Raw genomic sequence first — 24,517 nt, forward strand, 5'->3', positions numbered from 1 at the left:
AGGGGGATTGACAGGACAGATACTGAGCGCTTGATTCCCCTGGCTGAAGAGTCTAGAAGTAAGGGACATAATCTCAGGATAAGGGTTCGGCCATTTAAAACTGAGATGAGAAGGAATTTCTTCACTCAAAGGGTTGTGACTCTTTGGAATTCTCTACCCAAAAGGGCTATGGATGCTGAGTTGTTGAGTATATTCAAGGCTGAGCTAGGTAGATTTTTGGTCTCTAGGGGAATTAAGGGATATGGAAATCGAGCGGGAAACTGGAGTTGAGGTCGAAGATCAGCCATGATCTTAATGAATGTAGGAGCAGGCTCGATGGACCGTATGGCCTACTCTTGCTCCTAATTTCTTATAATAAAGGTTAGCATTGTGTGCATGTGCTTGAAGTTGACCCTACCCAAATCCATTATGCTACATTTTTCTACGTTAAAAACCGTGTAACTGATGTGGGCCTGTTCCCCTGCCACATCCAATTATGTCTGCAATCTATATTTTTCTCATCTAAGGTACTTGCACCCACGTGTATCTTCGTGTGGTCCACAAACATGCAAATAGTTCCCCTGATGTCATCTATATCACGATCTATAATCATTGATAAAAATGAAGAGCTACAACTCTTAACACCAATTCCTCATCGACTCCATTAGTGGTTAGTTCCCAGACTTAACCATTGCAATTAATTACTACCTTCTATGGGGATGCAACCAGTTCCTTATCCAATCCAATATCTACACTCTTGTGTTGTCTGCAAATTTCAAAATTGTGCCCTGTATCCCCAAGTCCAAGTAATTAATGTACATCAAAAACAGCAGTGGTACTGAACCTCCAGTCCGAAAAACAGCCATTCACCACAACACTCTGGGGCTGAAATTGCCCTCCCACCCCAAATGGGGCAGATAATTCGAACTAAATAAATATTCTCTGCCCAAATCCATGGGGCGTGGAATAGAGGGAAATTGGCCTCTAACTTTTTTAATTTGTCCAGGTGGCTGAGGGGCAGAAGTGCTTTGGGAGCGGGGCTTCCGCGCCGCGCTGATTCATAGCAACGTCCCTCCCATTCAGTTAAAGGGGAGGGCTGCTGCGAGCTCTACAGCCACTTTAGTGGCGCCCACTGGGCCACCAGGGAGGGATTCGGCCAGGCCAGTGGCCTGGTACCCAAGAGGGGGTGGGCCAGGCTGCCTGTTGGCGGCCCAGCCAAACCCGTGGCTGCCATTGTCGGACCGACTTCAGAGTAGGCCGATAATTAAAATTAAATTGTGGCCGCAGCGGTGAGCCCTTTCCTTTAAGGGCGGACGCACTGCCCAGCCACAGATAGCTTCCTGCCAGGAAAACTGTCGGAGGCATTGAGCAGCGGCAGCTCCTGTTTCCGCCACCACCCGGCTCGGGGCAATTTCGGATTGGTTGGCCCATCCGCCTTTCCCCCCCCCCCCGTCGGAAAGGCCTTCCTGTCCCATTACCATCTTTTAGAGGCAGTAATGGACCTTTTTAAAGAGGGGTGCAGTTTTGGATCCTCTGTTTTCTATTCCTTAGCCAATTTTGTATCCATGATGCTGCTTGCCCCACTTTTGCTTAAAAGGCCTAATATGTGGTACTTTAATAAACTCCTTTTGAAAAACCGTATACACATCAACTGCACTGCTATCATCCACCCTGTTTGTTATCTCATCAAAAAACTCACTCAAGTCGGTCAAAAATTATTTGCCCTTAAAGGAGAGCCAGCATGGATTTATTATTAGTCCATGCTTATCCAAGTGGTTAATTTTATTGGGATTATTGTTTCTAAAAGCTTCCCCACTACTGGCATAAAACTGACTGGACTATAATTGCCAGGTTTATCCTTCTTTCTCCTATTTCAGCAAGGGTGTAAAATTTGCAGTCCTTTGGCACCACTGCTGTATCTAAGGAGGATTGGAAGATTGTGGCCAGCACCTCTACAATTTCTATCCTTACTTCCTTCAGTTGCCTAGGATGCATCCCATCTGGACTGGATGACTCATCCATGGTAGCCTTTCTAGTACCACCTCCTATTTTTATCTCCTCTAGTATCCCAGCAAACCTCATTTACCATAGCTTTTGCAAAGTCTTCTTCCTTGGTAAACACTGATGCAAAGTTCTCATTTGGTACCTCAGCCATGCCTTCTGCCTCCAACAATAGTTTTCCATTTTGGTCCCTAATTGGCCCCACCGGCAACCCTTTTACTATTATTATGCATACAGAAGACCTTTTGGGTTCCCTTTCATGTTAGCTACATTAATGAAGCAGTGGCTGGGTCCTGATGTTCAATGTTACTGTGGAATCTTCACTCGGTATTTCTTTGTCCGTTTTCTTGTCCCTCAGCTCTGTAAGATGGTGCCTAAACCTGGCACATGGCTCCGAGGCTTTTGGCAAATCCCAATACCTCTCCAAAGTGCTTTTAATTCATTTGTGAGACAATGGCAGGTTAGTTAAGTGTGGGGAACACTAACTCTAAGCCAAATCCTATCCTGACTCAATTTCTACATATACACAACCAGACAATCTGTTTTAATGATGATGGTTGTGGGATAAATATTGGCCAGGTCACTTTTCTTCAAATAGTACCATCTGAGAGGGCAGACATGGCCTTGCTTTAACGTCTAATTTGTAAGACAGCACCTCAGTCAGTGTAGTGTTCACTCAGAGCCAACCTGGAATTTGTGCTCAAGTCTCTGAAATGGGACTTGAACCCACAATCTTCAGAATCAGAGGCCAAGGTGCTACCCACTGAGCCTTGCATGATGCCTCAAATAATTGTCATGGATGGGATTCAAACCACGCCTACAAAGCACAATGGATTAGCAGCCAATTGCCTTAACCACGCAGCTATCTTGTCCCATCTTCTTTGACACTTTCAATTATAGTATTAATCCTATGATTTATTGATAATCCAGCGTTCTCTTTAGTAGTAAAGACTGATGCAAAGTAATCATTTAAAACATCTGCTATATCCTGGGAGCTCATTTGAATGTGTCCTGAAGAATCCCTCGGTTGTCCTTAATAGCCTTTTGACTCTTAACATAACTGAAAAAGGCCTGGCTATTATCACACCGAACCGTTGACCTCTTCAGTGTCCTTTCTGGTTGCTTAGATAGCCACTTTTGTTACTTTGAGCTGACTTCATACCTACCTTTGTTCTCCTGAGAATTATTTTCCTTAAGCCTGTAAGTATTTCTGCTTAAGTCTAATTTGTCTTTTGGGCATGACCAGTTAGCCAATTTGGTTTGTTTTACCATGTGCCCTAGGTAACATGTGTAAGGAAACAATTGTTCATATTACCTAAAAATCGTTTAGTCATCCTGCCCTCAATGCAAGGACTATACATGGCTTCCTTTTGCATAAAGATAGCTTTTATCTTCAGTGTTGCTGTTATTCTTGCCTAGTAAAACTGCCCAATCAATCTTGCTTAAATCATGTGCCATCTTTGCATATTTAGCCCTCTTAAAATCTGGTCTGCATTAAATTTTTAGTAGCCTTGGTTTTTTGATCGTTAAATCTAATAATATGGTCATTGTTTCCGAGATGCTCCATAAGATGGAGGTCTGATCACGCATCAAGGTCATTACTAAAATCTAGGTCCAGTACTCATTTACATCTAGTTTCCTTGCTAACATGTTGTGAAAGGAAACAATTGTTCATATTAAAGAAAATTGTTTAGCCATCCTGCCCTCAATGCTAGATGGATCATCATTGGACAATTGAATGCCTGGGAAACAAAGTCCCTGATTACACAGACATTTCCCAATTCAGTTACTCGTAATTTGTGGTTTGATTGCTTCATAGTGAACGGTTGTTACAATAGTTTGTTATAATGTAGCTATGTCTGATAAAGTGCCATAACTCATTTTAACATTACAGTAATAAACCGCGGCTGAAATCAATTTAACATCCTGCCCCTCAGTCAGTTCAATACTTGGTATTAAACTGTACAATCGGTAGTCTTTTAAGTTTGTTTGGCAGCTTACCAGTACAATACTTTATGATTTCTATCTAAGCCTATTGTATAAGTAGAAAGGCATACCACCCTTGCTCCTAATCACACACTTGGTTCAAGGTGAATCCTGCTCTGTAGCAAACTGTTTTGATATCTCTACAATGTGTTAGTTGCATCTCTTTTTTTTAATGTGTTGCTTATGGTATTATGGTTATTTCCTCTTAAGTCCTTCACATTCGTCTCCAATTTATCAGGCAGCTTTTCTTTCTTTTTAACTGTGATTCTTACATTTTGAAAGCTTTTGTGAGTAAGTTAACTTGTAACTAAAACTACTTTTGTGAGCTGAAAAAAAACATTATTTAAAAAAAAAATCCTCAATTTAAGGAAAACTGCCTTGCTTTATAAGCTAAAGGGTGTGGGGGTGAAACACTTTGACATCTTAAACTGTCCATCACTATAGATGCCTTAAAATGAGAATACTTCCTTTCTACTGATGACAAAAAGTTGTCTTAATTTCTGACCAGCCTTAGAGCACCATCTAAGATATTTTCTTCATAAATTTTAAGGCAGGCATTTCTGACTCCGTATGGACTGTAGATCAAACCAGAGACATTTCCAGCTTGTATGGATCAGTTACACACACATGTAACCAACCAAGCCATTAGAATTACTTTGTTAATCAATATCTATACCAATTCAGAAATATGCCTTTTGTGTGCTTTTCTACGTTATCCTTATTTGGACCAATGTTTTGTAGGCTGCAAGATAGTTTTGAATACATCAACCAAGAAAACACCACTGGAAAGCCCTGTCCTAGTCAGAATGGTGGCAGTAACTATCGTGCTGGCAATAACCTGGGTAAGGGTGGATACAAACTTCTATTACAATTTGTGTTTTCTGTGTGGTTATTATTGTAGTCACTGGTATCTTTTTTTTATCATTAGGTCGTTTGTTGATTTGTGGCAGCAAACTGCTACTGTGTCCCACTGACCCAGGCCCGCTCCAACTCATCCGGAGCGCTTCTTTCTTTGCAGGTTCGTGTGGAATGCTGAGCACAGTGTGGACCACACAAAAGCACGTTGTTGTCCCATTTTGTTATGATGCAAAGCAGAATACAAAGGCAGAAGGTTTTGAAATTCTTGTTTTGCTTTAATAAATTATGTTCCCGGATGTGACCACGCTCCCATTTTTCATGCACAAAAGACATTGCCAAGAATATGATGCATTTGTGAGCATGTTCGAAATGATTGACATAATGGGTAATTCTTTTCAGTTAATGAATTCTGCCTGTGTATTCCTAGGCTGTGCATTCAACAATAGTTTTAGCTGGTGGGTTGATTGATAATAGGGTGTGGTTTTCAGTTTTTGCCTCCAAATGACGGTGCTCTGCTTCACAGTTTTACATAATCTCCAAATGTGTAATGATTGCTTGTGTGGCTAACCAATGTATAAGTTACATATTCCATGTATGTATATGGGACAGGGGAAGAAACAAATTCATATTCGCCAATTGCACTGCTTAGATCTGAGCTTCACTTACTAATGATGCTGAATTTATAAAATACTTGACACAGTTTTAAAAATTATATGATTCTGCATGTTGAGTGCATTTTCTTTTGTTGGCTTAATAAATTTTTTCACTTAGATTGGATTGTTTAATACAGATTTCACCATAGGAGGCGGCCATTTGGCATATCATGGCTATGCCAGGGCAAGCACCATATTGGAGTTATCGATAACTTAATTTTCCCTGTATCCTTTAATATTTCCTCTTCAACTATTTATCAATTTTTTTCTTAAATGCCTTGATTGTTCCAATAGCTACCAGTGTTGTGCATTTCATATTCTAGTAACTGCAGGTATTTCCTTTTTTAAAAAAAAAAGTCTTCCCTTTTCAATTTTTTGGAACTAATCCTAAGTTTTGTCGCCCAAATGGAAATGATCATTATTTATCCCTCAGACCTTTTCAAAACTTTGAACATATTGCATTCCCCTTAGCCTTGTGTGATCTAGTGAATGCAGCCCTAGTTTTTATAGTAGTTTTGATTTATATTCATTCATCTGATATCCTTGACTTTTGCAGTGGTCAATCACAATATTTAAAAGTCAAGCAATATTTCTTGTGCTGCATGTGTTACTTTTCTCTGTTGCCCTGAGAAGCTGGTGTTGAGTCTTCTCATTGAACCCTGCAGTCCTTGTTGGAGGACCATCACAACAATGTTATTCAATAGGGAATTCCAGGATTTTGACTCGGTGACAATGAAGAAATGGTAATATCTGTTTTGTTCAGGATGGCGTGACTTGGAGGAGCAGTTGGAGGTGATCATTTCCACATGACATTGCTGCTCATGTTCTTATCGATGTTGGAGATCACGGGGGAAGGAAGTGCACCAATGGTGATTCTAGTTATTTATTCAGTGAAGGTGGCTCACTGAACATGAGTACTGAAGTAACCTTGATGAGTTGCTGCAGTGCATTCTGTAGATCAACCACTGTGAAGGGGGTTAGATTTTGAGTCCAATGCCAGGTGTACCAATAAAGCAAACTGCTCTGTTCTGAAAGGGGTTGAGCTTCTTGAGTGTTGTTGCGGCTGCTACCCATCCAGATGAGTAGCGATTATTCTATCACACTCCTGATTAGTCTTGTAGATGATGGTGAGGCTTTGAGAGGTCAAGAGGTGAGCCATTTGTCAGTGTACCCAATCTCTGCCTTGGTGTTGCAGCCACAGTGTTGATATGGCTGGTGCTTCTGATCAGCGGTGGCCTCCAGGATGTTGATGCTGGGGTACCTGGCGATGGTGCTCTGTTAAAAGTCAAGAGGTGATGACTGGGCTTTCTCTCGTCAGATGGTCATTGTCTGGCACTTGTATAATGCAAATTTCAGCTGCCACTTGTAAGACCAAGTCTGGATGTTCTCCAGGTGCTGCTGTAGGGTAGCTTGGTTATTGGAGAAATTGTGATTGGAACTGAACATTGTGGAATCAGCAAACAACTCCACTACTGACCTTACCAATGACAAGTCATTGATCTAGTAGCTAAAGATAGATCGGCTGATTAAACCGTCCCCAAGGAACTCCACTAGTGAGTTTCTTTTTGGAGGCTGTAATGACAGATCTTTGACACCCACAACTACCTTCCTTTGGCATCAGGTATCCCTCCAGCCACTAGAACACCAGAACAGGCGAATGGAACATAAGAACATAAGAAATAGGAGCAGGAGTATTTGGTCCCTTGAGCCTGCTCCGCCATTCAATAAGATCATGGCTGATCTTCTACCTCAACTCCACTTTCCTGCACTATCCCCATATCCCTTGGTTCCCTTAATATCCAAAAATCTGTTGACCTCCGTCTTGATTATACTCACCGACTGAGCTGCCACAGCCCTCTGGCCAAAGATTCACCACCCTCTGAGTGAAGAAATTTCTCCATCTCAATCCTTTATTCTGAGACTGTAACCCCTGGTTCTAGACTCCCCAGGGGGAACATCCTCCCTGCATCTACCCTGCTCAGCCCTGTAAGAATTTTGTATGTTTCAATGAGATCATCTCTCATTCTTCTAAACTCAAATCTCTCCTCATAGAACAATCCCCCCAAGAATACAAGAACAGAACAAGGAGCAGGAGTAGGCCATACAGCCCCTCGAACCTGCTCTGCCATTCAGCAAAATCATGGCTGATCTTCGACTTCAACTCTACTTTCCTGCCCCAACAACAACAACAACTTGTATTTATATCAGGCCTTTAACAAGGCACTTCACAGGAATATTGTAAGACAAAAAATTTGACACCAAGCTACACAAGGAGAAATTAGGGCAGGTGACCAAAAACTTGATCAAAGAGGTAGGTTTTAAGGTGCATCTTAAAGGAGGAAAGAGAGGTGGAGAGGTTTAGGCAGGGAATTCCCTAGCTTAAGGCCTAGGCAACAGTAGACACGGCCACCAAAGGTTGAGCAATTATAATCAGGGATACTCAAGAGGGCAAAATTAGAGGAGCGCAGGAATCTCGTCCGTGGTGGTGGGAGGGGCGGGGGCTGAAGGAGATTAGGGCGAAGCCATGGAGGGATTTGAAACCAGGATGAGAATATTGAAATCAATGTATTGCTTAACTATCCCACTATAGGGATTTCCCCTTTGATTTCCATTGACTAGTTTTGCTAGGCTCCTTAGTGCCATAATTGGTCGAATGCTACCTTAATGTCAAGGCCAATAATTCTCCCCTGGCAGTCAGCTTTTGCATCCCTGTCTGGAGTCGAGTGGTTCTGGCAGTAGCCGAACTGAGCATTGGTGAGCAGGTTATTGGTAATTCGGTCACTTGATGGTATTATTGATGACTCCTTCCATCACTTTGATTGGGAGGAGGCTGATGGATCAGTAATTGGGTTAGATTTATCCTGCACTCCACTTTCTGTCCATGCTACTACTTTGCCTTCAAAACTGTAACCTAAATCTTCAGAACAGGTCACTTTATGTGGCACTTTGTCCAAATATAGCACAACCACTCCATTCCCTTTGTCCATCACACTCTGGTTTTCTTCAAATAATTCAGTTGTGTTAGTCAAGGATGCCCTCTTTACAAATCAGTGTTGAATGATTCTAATTAGCCCAAACTTTTGTGCTCACCAATGTCTATAAATGTAACTCTTCCTAGGTGAGTTTTAGCTGATTCTAATTATTTGTTCAGTCAGGGTGATTCACTGAGTATTTGAGTATATTTTAAAAAGAAAACACTGCTGGAATGTTTATTTACAAGACCCATAATGACCTCATTTGTGTGATTGTTTCTTGGAGCAGATGTCAGTTGTTGAGTACACAGCGTTGCGAAAGACAAGGTTTGACTGTGCACTGTTGATTTGGTACTAGCACTATCAGTCGTACCGCTCTAATCCACATTTCAACTTCGATGTTGGCTTGAGTGCAATTCATTCAGGGGCTTGTAAAGGAGACACTGAAAGCAAAATCTCAGTTTGGACAGCATTTGAAGAGACTGGAACAGTTTTAAGGCAACAGAATTGTCACATTTACAGTGTCAATCTCATATCTTTGAACAATTGAGTTGTTAGCAGAGTTGGTATTGTAAAATTAAAATAATGAAGCATGCTTTCTTTTTGTGTAATGGGTGTGGGGGGAAAGAGCTGTGGCAAGACAGGAATTGATTTTAAAAAGCATTAAGATGTCGTCTAACCTTGAATTCTTCAGTGTTCACAAATGCAACCAGCAATGTAATGCAAATGAGATATGGATTAAAAACACACAACTGACGTGTACTGCCAGTTTTTTTAAAAGTTGCATTTGCTGTAGAGCCTATAATGCAATAATTTAATAATTTGTTTTTAAAGCTACATGAATTCCTTTAATATAAATTCAAAAGCAGTTGTGAAAATGAAAGCCAGATTTCACTGCCCATCAATTAATTGTTCTACACAAGAAGAATTTTCATAGTTGTATTTTGTAAAGTTATAGCTTCCATGGAGATGTTTTATGTTTTTGAAGTTTAGTTGCATACGTATTTAATTACACTGCTGCAACCAAGACTTCATTTCTGTAGCTGTCAGTCATGAGTCTAGTTCTACCTCCCAACTGGGAAGTGGAAACTCAATGTCATAAAGCCCAGTAGCAGGGTTAGAAATATGGAACTGCCCTCATTCTCTAATTTGTGATATTTGTTATTGCAATTACTTTAATTCTGCAACAATTAATAAAGTATTTTCATTTGGTTTACAACTGCAAAGAGGTACCATAGGGGTAACTTAACTTTCTCCTAGGCTGTAATCTGCTTGCCCATTGTAGAACCTGCCCAAACTTCATACCATTGAATCTTCACTACTCTGCTTCAAATCAGTATTTAGCACAGTGGATAAGGAAATCCCTTCTTTAATGAACACTCAACAGGAGCTAATTTTTGTAAATCACTTTGTGACTGAAAAGCAGAAAAAGAATCATAGCCAGACTATAGGATTGGTTTTGGTGAAAACAGCCCTAAAGTCCATTTGATCTAATCCTTCCAGGATACCAAATCTACCATGTACCTAGCTGCTTCCTAAATGAGTTCACAGCCTCTGCTCCTGGAAATCCTTTCTTGATATTGATCACTCTGTGTAAAGAAGTACTTCTGCAAATCTGTCTTAAATTTACGGTTTTCAACCATGCATCTGCTGCTTTGAAAATCATTGTACTGATGAAAGTAGTTACCCTATTTGATCCTGGTGCATTTGAATATCTTAAGTTTATTTTTATTTCTTGTTAACCAGCTAAATTAAAATAGTACAATTACCGAAGCCTTCCAGGAATGTAGCTCTAAAATCCTTGCTTTTACTTCCTGTGAGTTACCATGGTAACAGATTGGTGCATGTGACCCGCACTGTCTGTTTTGTGCAGGAACCACCTCCATAATGAAATTTAGAAATGCTCTATTTTGTGGGGTGGGTGGTTGTCTGGTGTGGGAAGGGAATTGGTATATACTTCCATGTACAGGTAGGACATACACATGCACAAGAATACTTTAAAAGGGTAAGTATTAAAGACTGAAAATATGACTGCTTTCTTTGCTTAAGGACTTGAATGCTGTTCCACTTAATTCTCTCCCAAATGAGCCATTGAACTTAAGCTGTATATAAATGAAGGACATGCTTATTTGTGCTGCAAAAATGGCCGACCTGCTCCACCCTTTGTTTCTGATTGGACCCCTTGGAGCAGAATCCAAACCCTGATGTTTTCACAGGAATGTGTAACTGGAACCGGCCATCCCAAGGTCGCACTGACTTTGCAAATTTGAAACTCGATCCACTTTGTCCTCTGTTGCTTCAGGAAGTCAGAGCTCACCAGAAGACAGCAAGGGCCTTGCCCCAGTCCAAGGGCATGCCTCCCCCAGCCAAAGTGCCTTACACCAGTGCAAGTGCATCCCCCCCACCACCATCAGTGGGGCAGGCATTGTGTACGGATTGCTTACAGGTTTATTGGGTATGAAGTGAATAGTGACAGTGTTGTGATTTCTGGGTATCATCCACTCCAACGATGTCACTTCAAGCCCCTTTCTGCCTTGGCCCCTCTCCCTTCTTCCCTGCCTCTCACCACCCCCCCCCCCCCCCCCAGCGCCTCTTTCCCCACACACACACATGCTCTGCCTCTCTCATTCCCCGCTCCCTCTGCCTCTTTCTTCCCCCGCATCTCTGTCTCTCTTCTTCCCCCTCCCCCCCCCCCCCCCCCCCCCGGCCTTTCTTTCTTTCTCTCTCTCTTTTTTCTCTCTCTCTCTTTTTTTTCTTTCTTTTTTTTCTCTTTTTTTTCTCTCTCTCCTCTTTTTTTTCCTCTTTTTTCCTCTCTCTTTCTCCCCCCCCCCCCCTTCCACCACTCCCCTGTGAGAGCCTAGCCAGGAGTGCATTGGAGTAGTCAAGTCTAGAGTTAATCAAGGCATGGATGAGTGTTTCAGCAGCGGAAAAGCTGAGGCAGAGGTGGGCAATGTTAGAGGTGGAAATAGGCGGTTTGAGTTATTCTGCGGATATGTGTCTAGAAGCTCATTTCGTGGTCAAATATAGGATTAAAGGGCAGTCTAGTTTAGCCTCCAGTAGATGCTAGAGAGAGGGTTGGAGTTTGTGGCGGGGACCAAAGACAATGGCTTCGGTCTTCCCAATATTTAATTGGAGAAAATTTCTACTCGTCTTGTACTGGATGTCGAATAAGCAGGGTAAGTGATGGGGGCATAGTATAGCATGCTCTACATAGCATCATAGCAATAGCCCCCTGTGAAATAATGAAATGTCTTGGGATTATGTTCTCATTAAATGTCTAAATTGTAAAGGAGCTAACTGAGCTCTGACTGAAACATTTATGTGTCTTAGATGAGTTTCAAAAACTAGACCATTGTACTAGAGATCTGAATGTGTTGCTAGTTGTGTTTTTTTCCCCCTCTAATACTAATACTTATGATCTAAAAGTATCTCCTATTATTGCTACTAATTCTAGTCTCCTCCTCCAGGTGGCTATTTAACTGCTGATAACCAATGTGAATTATGACCAGAATTGCAGTTTAAGTACAAAAAAGTTGTGAAGGTCCTAATGAAACTTTCTGCTTACAGCTCATAGTACGCCTGTAGATATGCCAAGCCGAGGTCAAAATGAAGATGGAGACAGTGGCATAGCACGATCAGGTATATATATATATTTTTTTTGAAATGCTGCTTATGTATTTCATTTACTTTCTAGACACATGAATGTAAGTTTAAAAAATCTATTTAAAACCAAAATGTAAGTAATCCATTGTTTTTTTTAAACTGTTCTCAATTGGGCTTTTCACCAATTTTTTTTAATTCAATAAAAGCTTATGATGTGCTGAAGCTAGTGAACTAGTTAAAAGATATGTTGCTTGTATCTAAGGCATTTACAGAACTTTGTTTTTTGAGGTGGGAAAGCTCCTTATTTTTAATCCTCAATTTGATGAAATTACTTTCTATTTCAGAAGCTGGTGCAGTAGGAAAAAGACTTGTGGTTTTGTAGTGTTATGCTGTGTAATTTGTGTTTTTACATTGTATGAAACATTCTGTTGTTGAAGTGCATCCTAGCCGTTTGATTTTTTTTGTTTCACCTTACAGCATCCCTGAGCAGTCTGCTAATTACACCGTTCCCTTCTCCAAATTCCTCCTTTTCCAGTAGCTGTGCCAGCAGTTTTCAGCGGCGCTGGCTACGCAGTCAGACCACCAGTCTTGAAAATGGCATTTTCCCCAGGTGGTAAGCGTAAAGTTTGTATTGTAACCTTGCAGGATATTATTAGTCATCTAGGTAAAGCAAGATATCCGAAGAAGAAACTATTTAATACTGTGGCGAATTAAAACATTTCTTTAAAACTAATCAAGTTGGCTCGCATATCATGTTGAATGCCTACAATGTAAAACTGCCTACAAATCAGCAATCTCTTTCAGAGGGAGGGCATATGTGGAAATTGGGGGGGGGGAAATCATATTCACCAGAGGCGTTCTTCAAAGTGGTATTATTAATAGTAGAGATTGGGAAATATTTTCACGATGCTGTGTGGGTTCTTGGAAATAATCTAACCTATAACACTAAAGAAATTGATATTTCTAATCGATTCTGTTGGGATTGCACTGTATAGTTATTCCTACACTTGCCTATTCCAGTGCTCTCTCGGTCGGCCTCCCATCTTCCACCATCCATAAACTTGAGCTCATCCAAAACTCTGCTGCCCATATTCTAACTCTCTCCAAGTCCTGTTCCCCTGTGCTCGCTGACTTAAATTGGCTCCCAGTCCAGCAACGCCTCCATTTTAAAATTCTCAACATTGTTTTCAAATCCCTCCATGACATTGTCCCTCTCCATCTTTGTAACCCCCTCCCGACACTCTGAGATATCTGTGCTCCTTCCAATTCTGGCCTCTTGTGCATCTCTCTCTTAATCGCTCCACAATTGGTGGCCTTGATTTTAGCTGCCTTGGTCCTGAGCTCTGGGATTCCCTCCCTAAAACTCTGCGCCTCTACCTTTCTCTCCTCCTTTAAGACACTCCTTTAAACCTATCTCTTTAACCAAATCCGTCCTAATATCTCCTTATGTGGCTCGGTGTCAAATTTTGTTTGATAATGCTCCTCTGAACCGCCTTGGGATGTTTTACTATGTTAACGGTGCTATATAAATATAAGCTGTTATCAGGAACAGCAAGTTATATGAAATACTTTCTGATCTCTGCTCTGAACCTTTTTTCAATTACAATTGGGGAGACCCTGCTTACTGGTGCAGAACTGAATGTGTTCATATATTCATGTGTTCAGAATGACTGATTTTGGTTTAACGTGTCCTTATTACAAGGTCGACTGAGGAGACATTCAGTGTGGCAGATGAGAGCTATACTTCCAATCCTCACATGGTCCGGAGGAAGAAGATTGCCATCAGTGTTGTTTTCTCTTTGCCGGAAAAGGAAGAGGAGAACAAGACTTTTCAGGAGTTCTTTTTCTCTCATTTCCCTCTCTTTGAGACTCACCTGAACAAGCTGAAGAGTGCAATTGAGAAGGTACCAAGCGATTACTATTTTACTCACAATTTTTCTCCATCTATGTTAATTTTATTGGTGGATGTCATTTCAAGCCTAGTGATTACCCCAAGTTTGCATATTAAGTTAATTTTTTTCCACTCTGTTAATAGACTTTTAAAATATATTTTTAGTAAAGCTGCATCTGTATAATCTCCAGCGTGCCTGCATTCATTTCTGTGTTGAATCCATTCTGGATTTATTGAAAAAGCCCTTCTCCCTCTCGTAAGGCCTTGCACAATCGGATAGTCTCAACTGCATTAATCGTGACTCCATGGCATGGAATTGCCCACAGATAGCACTAAATGATATTCTGCAAAGCTATGCTGATTGCTAGTATAGGAACATTTTCACCACAAGGTATCCTTCATATCTTGGGTTGAGATGCCTTGAGTGCAGAGTGAGGTAGTTTTACTTTGTCAGCACTTGTCTTGCAGACGTTTGAGTAATAAAATGGCAGAAATGTCCCATTTATCAGCACTGAAACCTGTCATTTTGAGCACAGTGTGTAATGCATGAGGTCTTGATGTGTATTTGTTAAAAGCTTTTCTTTTTTGATAGGCAATGATTTCCTGCAGAAAGATTGCAGAATCTAGTCAGAGAGTACAGGTTTACATCAGCCAGGTAATGGAGGGCCTGGGAGAATTCAGGTGAGATTTTGAAGGGATTCGTGTAGCTTTGTTTATCTGCAATTGGGCACTGCTCCCCTCCCCCCGGCCACCCCCCCAACAATAATTGTGAAATGTAAATCTCAGGCTGGAATTATTAGTGTGTGATTTCCTGCATTGACTAATTTATTACTAGAATTACTCAGCAAATATTGTGGTAACCTTAAAGGATAATCTACAAATAACTTTTTAAAATAAGAAATTTGTAACTATTCCCTCTGAACCAGGGGCTGAGATGTGGCAAAGATTGCAGCTAACCTAAAATTGGTTCGTTTTTTTTTTTAACGAGATCTGAGGTATTTGCAGAGTGAAGAAAATTCAATAGGTTGAGTCTTGGGCATGGTGGTAACCTGGCTCAAGATATTTGAACACTTTCCCTATCATTATTTTGGACAGACAATCTTTGGTGACCTGCCTCAGTCTTGCATCTAATTTAGAATTCTGGAATTTTACAGCTCCGCCCATTGAACATGAGTCGGCTTCCAAAGAGCTGTAAATTTACATCTTTTAATTTTACTTTATCAAATATTAAGCCATCTCTATTTTATAATCCTGTTATGAATTCTGCTTCAACTGTTTCTGGTGGGGCATTGGTACATAAGGGAGAAAGGAATAGAAGGATACGCAGAGATGAGATAAGGTGGGAGGAGGCACGTATGGAGCAGCGTGGCGACCTCTACCTGCGTGGGAACATCAGCAGCAGGTCGGAGCCATAAAAGGAGCGACGAGCAGTGGCCTGGGAGCAGCGTGGCAGCCCCGACCTTCGTGGGAACATCAGCGGCAGGTTGGGGCCATGGGCACCGTGGCGGCATGCCACTGCAAGGTACAGCTCGAGCTGGTCCGGGAGGGTGATGGCTGTGAAGAGGACGACTGGATTGGACGTCACCATAACAGAGGTCGGTAATTGGAGCGTGGGCAGGTACAGCAGGAGGGGCGAAGGAGCAGCAAGAGATTGCAGAACGATGTGATCGGGGCCCAGATGACGTGTGGGCCTAGGGGCAACACGGGCCAGCCCACATTGCGAATATGTGTGCGCACTAGGTCCGTGCAGTAGAGCTGGTGTCCAGTCGTCTTGGTTAACCCTTGCCCCTGGACCAAGACCAAGCTCTGTCAAGCCTGATGTGCAACGGCCGCCACATGTTTTTTTTTTAAATCCACACACCGGCATCTTCCACCCTTCAATATGCAGTTTGGGACCGAGAATATTAGGTCCTTCATTGAAACACCTGTGAACTCATTGAACTCATCCCTTTTTGGCGTGGAAGCATGTCATCCACGATTCGAGGGACTGCCAAAGAGAAGAAACACCAGAATCAACTTGTAAAATTCTATGCATCCTTTCATTTTATGCTTTTGATGAACAGAAATGTATTGCCTCTAGTTTACCAACTCACTGACCAGTGGAAATAGTTTCTCAATTTATATCACCAAAGCCACATAATTTTGAATACCTCCCATTAGCTCTCCTCTTAACTTTCTTGTTCTAAAGAAATAAGCCCCTGTTACACTAGTCTCTCCTCCCTGGTATCATCTTGGTGAATCTCTTGTATACTCTGACTATGACCTTGATACTTTTTAAGAAAATTAGTGGGAGATGGTCTTTAAATCTAACTAACTAGTAATGGATGACATCAGCAGCATTAATTCCATATTTCTCATAAATATTCTGCACCATAATGGTTCAGACTCTGGTAAATCTACTGTGCTATGTGCAACTGACTAAATTATGACCTTGTTTGACCTCTGACCTCTGGTCTGGTGCGGAGTTGGCTGATCTTAGCTCGGACCGTGCTAGAAGCACCATAACTAACCCTGTCCTGGGCAAGTGAGGAAACAAATCGGGCATGGTTCCCAGTAGTTGTCGCTGCCACATGCGTGCATGTGCATGTTACTTTTATGTAATTGAGAAGACCAAAAAAAGAAAGTGACATTGGAACCTTGATTGCTGAAACTGTATATAGCGCGCTCTGGTTTTTAACACACATTTTTTCTTCCTCTCCTTACTGGATATAATTCTTTGTGCATTGCTTAAGTGGCATCAACAGTGAACATTGACAGGTTATTTGACTGCCAAATCTGTCCTGACCTCTGACATCCACACAATGTACATTTGTAGCAGGGATTGCGAGGTACTTGCAGTGAGAACACTGACCAAATTTCCTCTTCCTAATCCAGGGGCATTGAGCCCAGTTACAGCACTCTACCATTGCCTTGGCTGGAATCCATTAAACACTTGTAATCCTGGATCCTTTTGGTCTGTGTGGCTAGTTCACTCACTAGAGGAACTTGTTGAGCTATAGAGCACCAATATTTTGGCTTAATTTTCTTCAGTGAATGGCGCTATTTTTTTGGCCTAAATTTTAAAATCCAAGTTTTCCCAAAGATTGTGCGCCAGCGTAACTCAGTTATGATTTTTTTACGTTAGTTTTTGCACTGGCCTCCAGACCTCGGGGTGGTCACCATTGCACAGTAATTTTCTGCAAGTTGGTTCCAGTGTTAATTTCTTTTAGTGAAACTTTTATGTGACCTCCACTGGTGTCCAGCTCGTGCTGTCTCGCCTCAATTACAGTAACTAGTGCCTCGATTTCATCATGTAAGAAATTCTTGGTCCTTGAGCCACGTTGCATCATGTATTGCAGCTCCGATTTTTCCAATGAAAATTAAAGTTCTCTCTCATAACTGGTTCTTTAAAAATGGCCGAATGCAGATCGAGCTGTACTTGGGCATGCGCGCCCACAGCAAGCACGTCAATGTCCTTTTTTTTCCCCTCATGCGCAAAAAGGGGAGCGTTGTTTTTTCTGTGCAGACAATAGGCTCCAGCCTCCGATGCTACAGGACAGGCTGCACATCGCCAATTTCAAAAAATAGAACTGGGAAACTTAGTCCTTATTTCTTTGGACTAGTTGGGGCCAGAAAAAAATGGGTGTAACTCTGGCAATATGCCAAAAAACGGCATGAGGAAAATTGAGCCCATAGTTTAAGTGTTGGAACAGTTATCTTGAATCTATTCCACTGAAGTCTATCCAGGCTTCGTGGTCGTCTCTAGTTAATTGTGTTTTCATAAAGGGATATTCGACCTGTAGAATTCATTGTAGCCAATCATCAAATGGACTGGATAATGTACAATACCAGGAAGCAATTTGCAACTCGCCTTTTTTAAACTTCTTTGTCACTTAGTGAAATTTGTGGTGTGTGTATAGTTAATTTCTAATCTCACTTGTATGTTAGGTGTCATCTGTCATGCTGTCATCAATCTTCCTTGTTGATTAAATGTTTAAATCTGTTCGTGCTCTTTTTCTAATTGGTTATTTTCTAGTTTTGTTAATCGATTATTATGCAAAGTCGTTTTTCTCAATTGTTCGGACAAGATGCAACCATCTACGGTTATGTACGCTCCTCTGATAGATGCCAAGCAACTGAACTGGAACTTCCAGGAGCCAGAGTGGTTCCAATGTACCTCAATACATGGAATTGTACTGTGACAAACCAGCTCCTTCACACCATTTGCATGGTCCAAGATCCTGGACTTCTTCCTTTTCACTACATAGCAGCCCAAACACCATACATCCATTTCCTCCTGGCTTGAACCTAACCTGGCTGCTTCTTTTCCCCCATTCTGACTTCACTGACTTGCAAGCTCTACTGGATCTGCTCTCATGCCCTATCTAAGCCCACTATCTCGATATGACATACCCCAGCCTGAGCAATGCTACCTGCTTCAGCCTGTTGCCAAGCTCAAGCCATGGACTTTGGCTCTCCCAACTCTCATTTTAAAAATATGAACTGGACTTATTGACTGCTTTAATTTATACTGTTGTGGTATAAGGCCATAATTTAAGAGCATATGCACATGTTTGTACAATGTATACCTTTGCAAAAATAAAATGTTTGAAGAAATTTTTTAAGGATCAGTACTTCACAAAAGTGTGGATTGCAAGCCAAATTATGTATCCATTTTTAAACTATTATATGAACAGCAAGCACATTGCAACTAATTAAGGGATAGCGTAGGTTATATGTTGCATTCCATGACAAGAACATTATTTTAGCGGATGGCTAATGTTTTTAAACCATCTGTTTTTGCTTTGCAGGACCACTATGTGCAATCTTTACACAATCCCAAGGATCACAGAGCCTGCATGGCTTACCATGATGTTTAACACGTCGGAAAAGAGTCTGTTGTGCCATCGCTTTGTCAAAGATTTCACCTTACTGATAGAGCATATGTCAAAGAATCAGTATGTATATGGTACTCTAGAATGGTGAAATAAACTTCAAACTTGCTGACTCATAATGCCAATGAATCCACAAAGTGCTCAATAAGTTCAGTTGTACTGTGGTCGATACTTTCAGATACATTTTCTATGAACACAGGCACATTACTCTCTTACCTATGGGCATTCTTCATTTTTGGTGACTCCTACCCTCAGTTTCTATATGGTTACAACGTTGGTCATATGTCAAACATTTTGCAAGGTGATCAAGGCTGGGAGCTGAATATTCAAGGGTATTTGACAATTCGGAAGGAAAGACAGAAAGGAAAAGGTAGCTCTGTTAATAAAGGATGAAATCAGTGCAGTAATGAGACATGATATTGGCTCAGAAGATCAAGATATAGAATCAGTTTGAGTGGAGATAAATAATAATGGGGAAATGTCACTGGTGGGTGTAGCCTATACGGCCCCCAACAGTAGCTACACTGTAGGACAGAGTATGAATCAAGAAATAATGGTGGCTTGTAAGAAAGCTACGGCAATAATCAAGGGTGATTTTAATCTTCATATTGATTGGACAAATCAAATTGGCCAAGGTAGTCTTGAGAGTTCATAGAATGTATTTGGGATGGTTTCATTGAACAGTACGTTGTGCAACCAACCAGGAAGCAAGCTATCCTGGATCTGGTACTGTGTAATGAGACAGGATTAATAAATGATCTCAGTTAAGGATCCTCTAGGAAAGAGTGATCCTAGCATGGTTGAATTTCAAATTCAGTTGGAGGGTGAGAAATTTGGATCTCAAACCAGTGTCCTGATCTTAAATAAAGGCGATTACAAAGGTATGAAGGCAGAGTTGGCTAAAGTGGACTGGGAAAATAGATTAAAGTGCAAGACGGTTGATAAGCAGTGGCAGACATTTAAGGAGATATTTCATAACTCTCAACAAAAATATATTCCAATGAGAAGGAAAGACTATGCGAGAAAGGAATCCCATCCGTGGCTAACTAAGGACTATAGGATGGCATCAAACTGAAAACAATGGCGTACAAAGTAGCCAAGATTAATGGGAGGCCAGAGGATTGGGAATTTTTTAAAGACCAGCAAATAATAGAGAGGGAAGTAAGCGAGCAAGAAATATAAAAGCCGATAGTAAGAGCTTCTACAATTACATATAAAGGAAGAAAGTAGCTAAAGTAAACATTGGTCCTTTAGAGGATGAGAATGGGGAACAGGGAATCAGAGACCTTGAACAAATATTTTTTATCTGTCTTCATGGTAGAAGACACTAAAAGCATCCCAATAATGGATAATCAAGGGCTATAGGGAGGAAGGAACTTAATACAAATCACTATGATATAAATGAAAAAGTACTCGGTAAAATAATGGGACTAAAGGTGGACAAGTAGCCTGGACCTGATGACCTAGGGTCTTAAAAGAAGTGGCTGCAGAGATAGTGGATGCATTGGTTGTAATCTACCAAAGTTCCCTGGATTTTGGAGAGGAGCCAGCGGATTGGAAAACCACAAATGTAACGCCCCTATTTTAAAAAAAAAAAGGCAGAAACAAAACAGGAAACTATAGACCAGCTAGCCTAATATCTGTCATTGGGAAAATGCTGGAGTCCATTATTAAGCAAGCAGTAGCAAGACATTTGGAAAATCAGAATACAGTCAAACAGAGTCAGCATGGTTTTATGAAAGGGAAATGATGTTTGACAAATTTGCTGGAGTTCTTTTGAGGATGTAACGAGTGAAATGGATAAGGGGGAACCAGTGGATGTGTGTATTTGGATTTCCAGAAGGCATTCGATAAAGTGCCACATAAAAGGTTACTGCACAAGATAAAAGCTCACTGGGTTGGGGGTAATATATTAACATAGGATAGAGGATAGGCTAATGAACAGAAAACAGTGTGTCGGGATAAATAAGTCATTTTCCGGTTGGCAAAACGGTAACTAGTGGGGTGTCACAGGGATCAGTGCTGGGGCCTCAACTATTTACAATCTACATTAATGACTTGGGTGAAGGGACCGAGTGTATCAGCAAACTTGGTTATATTACAAAGATGGGTGGGAAAGCAAGTTATGAGGAGGACATACAAAATCTGCAAAGGGATACAGACAGGCTAAGAGTGGGCAAAAATTTGACAGATGAGTATAATGTGGGAAAGTGTGAGATTATCCACTTTGGTAGGAAAAATAAAGCAAATTACTATTTAAATGGGGAGATAAATTACAAAATGCTGCAACACAGGGACCTGGGGATCCTTGTGCATGCAACACAAAAAGTTAGTATGCAGATATAGCAAGTAATCAGGAAGGCAAATGAAATGTTACAATGGGGATGGAGGATAAAAGCAGAGAAGTCCTGCTATAACTGTACAGGTTATTGGTGAGGCCACGTCTGGAGTACTGCATGCAGTTTTGGTCTCCTTATTTAAGGAAGGATATACTTGCATTGGAGGCAGTTCAGAGAAGGTTGATTCCTGAGGTGAAGGGCTTGACTTATGAAGAAAGGCTGGGCCTATACTCATTGGAGTATAGAAGAATGAGAGGTGATCTTATTGAACATATAAGATACTGAGGGGGCTCGATAAGGTAGATGCAAAGAGGATGTTTCCCCTCATGGGAGAATCTAGAACTACGGGGGCATAGTCTCAGAATAAGCCCATTTACAACTGAGATGAGGAGGAATTTCTTCTGAGGGTTGTAAATCTGTGGCATTCTCTGCCCTAGAGAGCTGTGGAGACTGGGTCATTGAATATATTTAAGATGGAGATAGGCAGATTTTTGAGCAATAATGGAGTGAAGGGTCATGGCGAGCAGGCAGCGAAGTGGAGCTGAGCCCAAATCAGATCAGCCATGATATTAACTAGCGCAGCAGGCTCAAGGGGCCAAATGGCCTACTGCTGCTCCTATTTCTCTTGTTCATATGTAATCCATCTCTGCCTCAGATACTGAACAACCCACCATGTTTCTCAAGCATTTTGAATTTCTGTAGCAACTGCATGTGCTATGCTATTGGAGTGAACTAGAATATTTAATTGTTCTTTCTTGACTGAATGCTTCTGAGCTGAGAATTTTTGTAAAGGAGTTTTTACGAGCACACACAAATCTGAACAGTAGAAGGCCATTTGGCCTTTCGAACTGACCCCACCATCCTTGTTAGCCATGGCAGCTCTTATCTTTAACTTTTTAATTCCAAATCCCTGCCTTTTCTGTATATCCCTTAATCACTTTATTTCTCAAATAAATACCTCCCTTTTAATCCCATCAATTAACTTTGTATCCGTGACCTTCCATGACAATACTTTCTACATTCTTATCTTGGTGTAAAGAAGTTTTTCTCGTATTATGGTCTCTTTGTTCTGGATTCCACTATTAGAGGAAAAAGCCACTCCTTATCCACCCTGTAAATTCCTTAAAATAAAGGTCTGGCTTAGATCTTCCCTTACCTTCTTTCTCGGGACTATACTCCAGTTTACCCAGTCTCTTAGCATAGCAATCACTTCACTCCAGGTGTCATTCGGTGATTTGTTCCATTTTCACCAATTCCAGTGTTCGAACAGCTTATTTGCTGGTGCAATCAGGCAGTTTTTAAAACCTCATTTTTTTCCCCCCCGATTCAGATTCCTTTCAGCTTTGCTAACAGCTGTGCTCACATATCACCTAGCCTGGGTTCCCACAGTTATGCCGAATGACCATCCACCTATAAAGGCCTTTTATGAAAAACATGCATCACAGAATGTGGACTTGTTGGGAAAATCGCATCCGTACAATCCTCTCTGGGCACAACTTGGTAAGTAACGTTCAGTGATGTTTTCCACATTTAGTGTATTCACTTAGTCTTATTAGAACTATCTTTGCAGATAGAAGGCAATTAGAAATGATAAAATAATCAGCTGTTTTATTTAGAGAAGGGATATGTTGTGGATAATCGCCTTAATTTTAGACTGCTTCCCATTAACACCTCAACCATATAATCTACGGCAAAAATCTGTTCAAAGAAATCACACTTCACGCCATGAATATGCACCCCTGTTGAGCAATGGTATGACGCACACTTGGCTGATGTCAGGCACGGAATCTAATCTATATAGTACTCTGGTGTCACAGAATTATTAACTGTTCTCCTGTGCCATTGCTAACCTATAGCCTGGTCCCCTTTGAAACTGGGGAGTAGAAAATGGGTAGGAAGTAAGTTAGAGCATTTGAAAATTAAAAATGTTGAACCTCCTATTTAATGGTAAGAGCCACGGGAAAATGTGATGGATGGTGGCTGTCCTGAAACCTTTTTTTAAACCTGAACCTGATTTCTGGACAGAAGGCTGTGTGGAGGAGCGAAGTTTTTGTCCAATCAGAAAATGTGGTTGCCTTTACAAGGAGATGTTTTTTGACTCAGCAATTCACAGAACATTCTCTGACTTCCTGTTTAAGTCTTGATCTCCCAGCCCATTTATGCACATTGTTTGTGTTACTGATGGACATAGGTCTATTTTGGGAGTCATGTAATGTGTACAGAGTGACTATACTTTCTAGGGCTCTGCTGCTTAGTTGAGTCTTTGTTCAAGTCCCAAGTACTAGATTCTGGGTTATGTGGCAGAAATTATTCCCTAAGATCTAAGGACCGCAGGCCTATGTTTGGTGCAGTGGGTAGGGTGCAGCTTCTTGGGAACCTTTCTAACATTCCATGGCTAACTTTAGGGATTAGTTTAGTAGCTAAAGGCAGTTTGAAAAATATAATTTAACAACATAATTGATTTTGTTGCATGCTAACTACTTCAGAAAAAAAATTGAGCCATTCATTTTGTATAGGATCCTTGTTCCTGATGCACATTTCAGCAAATCGGAATGATTAACTAAACAGATAACACCTCGTAAAGTCAAATAATTGTGACCGTTTGATTTTTTTTTGTTCTATAGACATTAATTAAGTTTAACTGTGGGGTTTGGGGGCGGGCGGGGAGGTGCAGGGTGCAGAGTTCCTTCTTGTATAATACTTTATACAAACAGCAGCTGTTCCTCCAATTGATTATTTTATAATAAAATACTGCCCCCTGGATGTTGAAATGTGAACTGCAAAGGGATTTCATTGACTTTAACTGCAGAGATGCCAATTTTCTATATTCAGAATGGAAACACCACATTTGTAAGTAAACTTGAGTTTGAGTTTCTCCAAGTTTTGCTGATTTAGATGTCCTGTGAATATGCAGAAGGTGATTGTAAAGCCTGTTGCTTTTTTTTGCAGAATTCCAGGTGACTATCCCAGCGACTTGGAGAAAAAGGGTAAAGTGCAATCATACAGGCTCTGAAAGTAGCAGGAGCAGCTATGGTGGTTCACATTATTTTAAAAAAACCCTGGGTGGAGGTGACACCAGCTGGAACCAGGGAGAGAAGGGCGGAAGCAGTAGACCAAGTACAAGAGGCACTAGTAGTCGAGCAACGTAAAACTGTTTGAATGCACGGGAAAAGTGGAACCGGGAATTATTTTACATATATTAGGAGTGAGTTAAATATCAGGAACAGAGGCAGAAATGCTGGTCACTGTGCAGGTATCTCACTTTATAATAATTAAGATTGTAGGTCACTTCCACCTAGTATGCTTCCCCATTAGGTTGGAACATCTGTGTCAATGTAAATTGTGTCGTCTGATGGAAGAA

The 24,517-nt window shown here is 41.1% G+C and overlaps 1 protein-coding gene across 3 annotated transcripts in view; it reads left to right on the forward strand.

The window, feature by feature from the left end:
• The window catches only part of LOC139247727 (folliculin-interacting protein 2-like), a 126,124-nt gene that overhangs the window by 79,020 nt on the left and 22,587 nt on the right, over nt 1–24,517 (forward strand). For 2 of the 3 annotated variants that reach the window (XM_070871781.1, XM_070871782.1), the window contains 8 exons: nt 4,708–4,808; nt 4,895–4,984; nt 12,017–12,088; nt 12,530–12,665; nt 13,755–13,956; nt 14,536–14,624; nt 18,734–18,880; nt 22,487–22,656. In XM_070871781.1, the coding sequence (XP_070727882.1) occupies nt 4,708–4,808; nt 4,895–4,984; nt 12,017–12,088; nt 12,530–12,665; nt 13,755–13,956; nt 14,536–14,624; nt 18,734–18,880; nt 22,487–22,656 (1,007 nt within the window). The remainder of the gene's footprint in view (nt 1–4,707; nt 4,809–4,894; nt 4,985–12,016; nt 12,089–12,529; nt 12,666–13,754; nt 13,957–14,535; nt 14,625–18,733; nt 18,881–22,486; nt 22,657–24,517) is intronic. The other variant, XM_070871783.1, reaches the window with a different exon arrangement.

This window comes from Pristiophorus japonicus, chromosome 2 (assembly GCF_044704955.1).
Source record: "Pristiophorus japonicus isolate sPriJap1 chromosome 2, sPriJap1.hap1, whole genome shotgun sequence".
NCBI classification, from domain to species: domain Eukaryota; kingdom Metazoa; phylum Chordata; class Chondrichthyes; family Pristiophoridae; genus Pristiophorus; species Pristiophorus japonicus.